The sequence below is a fragment of the Oncorhynchus gorbuscha genome, linkage group LG14, assembly GCF_021184085.1.
Source record: "Oncorhynchus gorbuscha isolate QuinsamMale2020 ecotype Even-year linkage group LG14, OgorEven_v1.0, whole genome shotgun sequence".
Lineage (NCBI taxonomy): Eukaryota > Metazoa > Chordata > Actinopteri > Salmoniformes > Salmonidae > Oncorhynchus > Oncorhynchus gorbuscha.
The window spans coordinates 59,149,746-59,158,134 of record NC_060186.1 but is presented as its reverse complement, the minus strand read 5'-3'; the positions used below and the strand labels follow the sequence as shown (position 1 = coordinate 59,158,134).

The following is an 8,389-nucleotide window of genomic DNA, read 5'->3' as shown; positions in this document are numbered from 1 at the left end:
AGTTAAGAACACATTCCTATTTACAATGACGACCTTTTTCACCATCTCAGCTCGGGGATCCGGTCTTGCAACCTTTCGGTGATTGGCCCAACGCTCTAACCACTAGGCTACCTGTAGGCTACCTGCCGCCAAGTGTAATATTAGGTGTTGAGAAATAATGTTGACATCATTATAAAGAAGACATTCTCCTTTTTTATACTGTAGGTAGCCTATGTCATTTAAAATTGATTTATTATGTTGTTGCTAGCGATATTCATTAAAACATTGGGGGGAGGGAAATCAACTTATTTTGTGGACCCCCTACAGTACAGGTCGAACACTCCTGCTGAAGCCTGAAAACCCGGTTTTCGGATGTTGTGGCAAGAACATCATATTTTTAGTCAGGTTGTGACGCAATGCTCTGGACAGCTGTGCTGTTTCCGACAATCACTTCTACTTTCACTCGCCCCCAAAGCGTACATAGTCTGCCTCACTGATGCCAATCTAACCCAAACTAAACCACTCCTCCCAATTCCGATATCTTTTATTATTCAAACTGAGCTGGAAACCTGCTAGACCACCAGGGATTCTGGGATCTGGATTCGGGGATCTGGATTGGGCATGGCTGCAGGTAAATAGGCTCCACTGTCCCCTTTCACCTGATGTTTCAAACTAACTCATCTTCATTCCAGAGTCACATGGTGGTTTAGTGCTAAAGTTAGCCATGCTACGCCTAGGTGGGAGCATTGTTCTACGCCGCCGTCAGTCAACACAAATCATCCTGAAGTCGCACTGAAGTCGGATAGGATGTTGCGGCATTACGGGGGGCCTGAGTTGGAATGAAAACGTGTTATATTGGTAGCCTACATCATAACAGAACAGGTATGGTGCTCTGCCCTTCAAAGCTTTTGTTTGTCAGGTGAAAAATGATCAAACTGGTTTAGATGACATTCAGACGTCATTGCTGTGATGGAGAAAATGCTGTAACATTGAAGGATAAAACTATAACACCCTCAGAAAAATATCAGAATCAGACAATATATCACAATCTTATTTGTTGGAATCAAGAGTGAATTCCTTTTGGGATTTCTAATAGCAAATAAACATTCAACATTTTATTTTATCAATATCTTGATGACAATAATATCTCTCAATGCTCGAGACCTGAGAAGACACTACTGCCTCTTTTGTCAATCTGATGAGGTAAAACACATTTTTAGATTAGCCCATAAATCCGATAATAACCAACTCTGTAAAGAACTTGTTTGGTGAGAAACGCCACCCACAACTATTCTCTGGTTAAGACGTGTGAATGCTGCTGGGTATGTCAGACCAGAAGGAGTTTCAGTATCAAGGACTCTTTTCTTAAACAGGTATGGCAACTTCACGGTCTCTGCGTGTTTATTTTTTTTATTAAAACGTTTCTTAATTGATCAGAGTTTAGGATACATCTTTATTTTAATATTCATTTATTTAATCTCTCCTGGCCATAAGGGATGACAGATGTAGCTGTACCAATGATTTAGACCGTTTGGAATTTTATGGAGAGCTTCTCTCGCTCCGACCAATGAATGAATGCGATCATGCGCAGCTGGCAAACATAATTGCTGTCCTTTATGAAATGACAATGTTCATGTAAAAATGACCAAATAGACTGACCGTTTAAAGCAAAACTAACAAAACTATTTCTTATGGTGAACCTGAACAATCTAAATAAAATCTGAATGATTGCAAACCCCAATCAGAAGTTGGATGTGAGTTGCGTCCACTCCAGGAGGCTACACAACTCCCTCCGGTAAAACGCCTTCTACTGCGCATTTTGTGACAATAACACAGCAAATTACATTGGTAGTCGCTCAACTAATAAAGTCTATGATTTGACATTGTGAAAGCCATTTTACAAGCATCTGAATTCTGATGTAGGAATAGCCTATTAGAACAATTAGAACAGGGATGTGCCTACCTCTCGTTGGCACGAGAAACTCTGTGTATGCGCCCAGTTGTTATCTGATAGTAATATGCAGCTACATGCATAACAGTTTGAACTGAAGGAGAGGAGCTTCAATTCAGTCATAACAGATAAGAGGTATTTTTCGAAATAAACAATATGAGGAAAAACACCTGTAATGTTTGAATCTGTTTTCTGACCGATTCATGCTTAATTTGGATTGGTTTAGGATTCATCACTCCAGAGAACCGTTTCCACTGCTCCAGAGTCCAATGGCTGCAAGCTTTACACCACTCCAGCCAACACATGGCATTGTGCATGGTGATCTTAGGCTTGTGTGTGGCTGCTCGGCCTTGGGAACCCGACGAAGCTCCCGACAAACAGTTATTGTGCTGATGTCCCTTCCAGAGGCTGTTTAAAACTCGGTAGTGAGTGTTGCAACTGAGGACACAATTTTTCGCGCTACGCACTTCAGCACTCGGCGGTCCTGTTCTGTGAGCTTGTGTGACCTACCACTTCGCAACTGAGCCGTTGTTGCTCCTAGACATTTTCACTTCACAATAACAACACTAGCAGGGAATAAATTTGAGGAACTGACTTGTTGGAAAGATGGCATCCTATGACAATGGCACATTGAAAGTCACTGATCTCTTCTGTAAGGTCATTCTACTGCCAATGTTTGTCTCTGGAGATCGCATGTCGGTGTGCTCAAACGGGTGTGGCTGAAATAACCGAATTCGCTAATTTCAAGGGTTGTCAATGTAGTGTATGTATTTAGGCTGCTGTCTGTCTGTTTTGAAAACATTAAGAACACTTTCCTAATAATGAGTTGGACCCTCCCTTTTGCTCTCAAAACAGCCTCAATTCATCAGAGCATGGGTGTGAAAAGCATTCCATAGGGATGCTGCCCATGTTGACACAACTGTGAGAAGCATTGGAGTCAAGTTGGCTGGATGTACATTTTGTGGTGGACCATTCTTGATACACACAGGAAACTGTTGAGGGTGAAAAACCCAGCAGCGTTGCAGTTCTTGACAGAAACCAGTGTGTCTGGTACCTACTACCATACCCCATACCCAGTTTCTTAATGTCTTTTGACTTTCCCATTCACCCTCTGAATGGCACACATACACAATCCATGTCTCAATTGTCTTAAGGCTTAAAAATCCTTCTTTAACCAGCATCCTCCACTTCATCTACACTGATTGAACTGGATTTAATAAGTGACATCAATAAGGGATCATAGCTTTCGCCTGGATTCACCTGGTCAGTCTATGTCATGGAAAGGGCAGGTGTTCTTAATGTTTTGTACACTCAGTGTAAATGTGATGATGTTGATAGCAAAGCTGTTAGAGATAAACCTATCACCCAGTCATGGTGAACAGCCAGGACCACCAGCAATAGTTTTTTGTGTGTGAGTGATCATGTCTACACCTCTATCACCTCCTCCCCCTCTCCTTCTCTCGCCCCAGACCCAGCCATGAGGGACCGTCTGAGCCACATGCAGGAGCTGTCCCAGTCCAACGGCCATGTGGAGCAGATGGACTATGCCGAGTCCGGGGAGTCCGTCTCCGGGGACTCCATCAATGTGGACCTGGAGGAGGAGCTCCCTCACCAGGCTGTGGTGTGGGACAATACCCCTGAACTGGAGGAGGTCTTCTCCCAGTCCCAGCAGGTCCACCGTGAGGTCCAGCTTATCCGCCTCGAGGTCAAACGCCTACGTGAGCAGAACTCACGCGTGCTCCAGGGCACCACTAGGATGTCAGTCGTTAAGAGAGACTCCAATGCCATCGCAGCTGACATTAAGGCCCGTGCTGAGGGTGTGCTGACGTGCCTCAAGGACATGGACTCCGCAGTGCGGGAGCTGGAGGCAGCGCATGGCTCCAATGCCGCCGTGACTCGCATCGCCAGGACCCAGTATGCCTGCCTGAGCAACAGCTTCCGTGATGCCATGTTCGACTACAATGAGACAGAGATGAGCCACAGGGAGAGTTGCAAAGCCCACATTCAGAGGCAGATGGAGATCGTGGGGCGGGAGGTGACTGGTGAGGAGGTGGAGGAGATGATCGAGACAGGCCAGTGGAATGTCTTCAATGAGAACATCCTGTCAGAGGGCAAGACAGCGCGCTCGGCGCTCAACCAGATCGAGAGCCGCCACCGAGAGCTGCTGGAGCTGGAGAGCAGGATCCAGAGCATCCATGAGATCTTCCTGGATGTGGCTCTGCTGGTGGAGGAGCAGGGCCCTATGATGAACACCATCCAGACCAATGTTCAGAAAACAGATGTGGCCATCCAGGAGGCACTGGTCAAAATCAGCAAGGCCAAGCGCCACAACAAGAACAACCCTTTCAAGAAGATGTTCTGCTGCTGCTTCCCCTGCGTCAAATGAGGCAGAGACTGAGGAAGAAGACTGGGCAGTGTTGTAGTACTCAGTCCGGTCTCAAGATGGTCTTGTCTCGGTGTCCAGTCTTGACTTGGTCGCGGACATTGAGGACTCATAATTTCTTCCTGAGACCAGCCGACACCAGCTGAGTAAAAAACTCATAATTGTCCGCTTCCATTCAGCTTATTCATAGATTTTTTGTAGCCTTAGTTATCAATCATCTGTTAGAAAACAGTCAAAATCTCGCTGAACCCTCCTATCAACCCTACTAAATCAGAACCCTCCTATCACCCACCCTTGGATACCAATGGCAATATATACTTTGGAAGAGTCTGTGAAATAATTATATTATTGCCTTTTTTAAATATGCTTTTCAGGCACTGAAGTACATCTAAATAAACATATATCAATGCCTTTCTAGAATAAGAAAAAACACGGTTATTTTCTGCTTTAGAAATGTTTGTTTTCTGCCCTCCTAGTTAATTCCTTCTACCCTTAACAGTATATGAACTGTGAGATAATAATGATTAAATTAAAGTGTACTTTATTGTTGTTCTCTGTCTGAACATTAAATCCACAACTTTAAACGAGAATCAAATTAAGAATACTTTTTGTCAAGAGTATTTTGTACACAAGCACAATGTCACATTTACTTTGACTACCAGTCACAATATAGTTGACACAGAGTATGGTCTCTCTCTGTCTCTCAAATGCAATATACTTTAACACAATGAGTCTCACCGTAGCGCTGGTGCATTCTGGACTTCTAACCCCTTTTAAACATGTTTATTTTCTCTATGACCTCACAAGCTACACAAGAGGCGTTAGAAGCTAAGGGGTTCTTCTACATAGATCATAGGAAATCCCAGGACATAGTATCTATAACACTGTAATAAGCTCACAAACTCCACACAGTTGTCACTGACTAGCTGGATATACATTTCCCTCTGAGCAAACCATTTCTGCACTTACAGCATTCACATAAGTTCATTATGAACAGGTTTTTTCTTTGGCAGACTTAATTTTTTTGATTGACATTTGTGTTTGAATGCAACTGTTTTTGTGAAATTGTTTTGTGCTATACTTCCAGCCCTGGTTGTCCTGAAAATGGTAAAACACTTAATTGTGAAGATAAATATAAGGATAATGAAAGTAAAATCAATGAAAAGCCCATTTTTGCTGGGGTCTCGGGACAGATACTGTAGGGTTAATGGCATGAATGGCAGGTCAATGTTGCTCAGTGATACACAAAAACAACAATAAGAATAGTAACTACTTGCTTTAATACTAAACCCAAATAATGTGCTGCAAACTCTATCACATCAGACCTTTCCCCAAAAGTATACAAAGCAACTATGCAGAGGTTGTTGATTCTGCTCTTCACAAGTCTTCATTGTCAGCCCTAACTATGTAAACACAGTTCCCAAAAACAGCACTAGAGCTGTATTGGAAAACCCCTGTACGTTTCTCTGTCTCTCTCTGTCTTTCTCTCTGTCACTCTCTCGGTCTCTCTCTAAAATCCTATTTGCCCAAATAATGCATGACCATTACGCGTTGCCACAAAGATCTGAATTGACCAGCTAAACAGAGCGCCTTATCTTTACAGTTCAATACAATCACCATGATGTCCCCTATGTCCAAGACGCTAGAGATAGACGAGAAGGATGCATGAATTACTCAAAAAATGAGCGCATAACCCACCTAAGAAGAGGGTGTCAATAGCACAGAACCAAGATGCAACTGCTTTGAATATCACGGCCTGTCTGTGCAATTGACCTATTGGACATTTGCCTTTAGAACAAGTCATATCTAATAGGAATAATGACGGAATGATATATTTAATAAAAATGTATTACATAGACTGCTGCGCCACTACAGACCTGGGTTCAATCCCGGGCTGTATCACAACCGGCCGTGATCAGGAGTCCCAGGTTTGGCCGGTGTAGGCCGTCATTGTAAATAAGAATTTGTTCTTAACTGACTTGCCTATTGAAATAAATACAAAATAATGACTGAGTATCACTCTCCATATTTTCAAGCATAATATATATATATGCATGTGTATATGTAGCAGTAAGGTCCAGTAGGTAAAACGTCTGAGGTGATTTTCCCTCCAACAGCAGTGTGTTGGTTAGGATAAATAATCATTAACAGGGAATAGACTAACACTGAGCTGAGCTGGTGTTAAGAGAGAGGACAGCAGTGTCCAGGGCCGCACACACGCGCACGCACACACAAACACACTATTTCTCTTATCAACAGAAACACTTCACATCACTGCATGCTGAAGACTTCAGCTGGGCAGTCATTTTAAACTATGGATTCTAACTTTGATCTCACTGCAGTCAAACAGGCCTGGATCACACACATAGGCATTTATTGTGGGTGTGTTCTTGTGTTTAATTACTGATGTTTGTCTAAATATGGCTAGGATGTTTGTCAGATTTTATAGAGATTTTGTGAGAAGATGGCCTGAGAGTGTAATACTTAAAACTTGTCTCATCGCACTCTAGCGACTCCTCAACTTTCAGCTTCATTAATATAGTAGCCGCAAAACACCAGTCTCAATGTCAACAGTGAAGAGGCGACTCCGGGATGCTGACCTTCTAGGCAGAGTTGCAAAGAAAAAGCCATATCTCAGACTGGCTAATAAAAAGAAAAGATTAAGATGGGCAAAAGAACACAGATACTGGACAGAGGAACTCTGCCTAGAAGGCCAGCATCCCGGAGTCGCCTCTTCACGGTTGACGTGGAGAGTGGGCTAACTGCTGGAATGGATATAACCACAGGCAAAGTCCTTGAGGAAAACCTGGTTCAGTCGGCTTTCCACAAGACAATGGGAGAAGAATTCACCCTTCAGCAAGACAATAACCTAAAACATAAGGCCAAATCTACACCGGAGTTGCTATCCAAGAAGACAGTGAATATTCCTGAGTGGCCGAGTTACAGTTTTGACTTAAATCTGCTTGATAATCTATGGCAAGACCTGAAAATTGTTGTCCAGCAATGATCAACAACCAATTTGACTGAATTTAATGAATGTAATTTCATTTAAGAATTTTGAAAAGAATAATGGGTAAATGTTGCACAATCCAGATGTGAAGAGCTCTTAGAGATTTACCCAGAAAGATTCACAGCTGTAATCTCTGCCAAAGGTGCTTCTACAAAGTATTGACTCAGGGGTGTGAATACTTACATAAATTATATACTGTATTTTCAATCAATTTACAAAAATTTTGAAAAACATGTTTTCACTTCATTATTATGAGTTATTGTGTGTAGGAAGATGAGTGAAAAAGACAAAGTAAATGTAATCCATTTTGAATTCAGGGTGTAACACAACAAAATGTGGAATAAGTCAAGGAGTATGAATACTTTCTGTATGTGATCAGTAGCCCCCCCCCTGACCATCCGCTCAATAAATAAACTGCTGAATTTAGATGGTGATCCCTGATATAGAGTATATGCACACAAATACACACCATCATCGTCATCATTCTCTTCTGCACTTTTTAAACAGAGTGAGGCACTGCAAGGCTCCATGTCAGTTTCATGCATTAGTTTCAAGACAAGTTGAGCGGTAGACGTAACATAGTAAATGTAGATCCGGGACACTTCAATTAGTATGATATGTTACGTTGAGTTAGGCATGTATTCATTTCTGGATGTCCATCATCCATTTTGTATGATATGTTAGGAATTACAATTTACATATGTTACACATTTGCAAAATGTATGATGTGTTATGAATTCCGATTTGTTGTAGCTAACATTAGCTTGAGCTATGTGGCTAACGTGAGCTAAGCTAGGGGTTAAGGTTAGGGGCTAGATTAAAGGGTTAAGGTTAGGGGAAGGGTTAGCTAACATACTAAGTAAATCAAATCAAAGTTTATTTGTCACGTGCGCCGAATACAACAGGTGTAGACCTTACAGTGAAAAGCTTACTTACAGGCTCTAACCAATAGTGCAAAAAAGGTGTTAGGTGAACAAAAGGTAAGTAAAGAAATGAAACAACAGGAAAAAGACAGGCTATATACAGTAGCAAGGCTATAAAATGCCTTAGGTAACCTTCTATCTTA

The 8,389-nt window shown here is 42.2% G+C and overlaps 1 protein-coding gene across 3 annotated transcripts; it reads left to right on the top strand.

Moving 5' to 3' along the window:
* Nucleotides 1-427: 427 nt before the first annotated feature.
* On the top strand, nucleotides 428-5,070 carry LOC123995770 (syntaxin-11-like). Of its 3 annotated transcripts, XM_046299440.1 has the most exons (3): nucleotides 429-610; nucleotides 717-861; nucleotides 3,400-5,068. In XM_046299440.1, the coding sequence occupies exons 2-3, from the start codon at nucleotides 819-821 to the stop codon at nucleotides 4,314-4,316; spliced, it is 960 nt and encodes a 319-aa protein (XP_046155396.1). In that variant the 5' UTR covers nucleotides 429-610; nucleotides 717-818; the 3' UTR covers nucleotides 4,317-5,068. The 3 variants fall into 3 exon arrangements, with proteins under 3 accessions (XP_046155397.1, XP_046155396.1, XP_046155399.1); XM_046299441.1 differs by lacking the exon at nucleotides 717-861 and having other exon boundaries at nucleotides 428-610; nucleotides 3,400-5,070; XM_046299443.1 differs by lacking the exons at nucleotides 429-610; nucleotides 717-861 and adding an exon at nucleotides 894-1,352 and having other exon boundaries at nucleotides 3,400-5,070.
* Nucleotides 5,071-8,389: the final 3,319 nt, after the last annotated feature.

Excerpts from the sequence above, each read along its gene's own strand:
- LOC123995770 (XM_046299440.1), top strand. The coding sequence starts at position 819 with ATGAAAACGTGTTATATTGGTAGCCTACATCATAACAGAACAG. Across the intron at positions 862-3,399 it reads CCTACATCATAACAGAACAG|ACCCAGCCATGAGGGACCGT; the intron begins GTATGGTGCTCT and ends CTCTCGCCCCAG.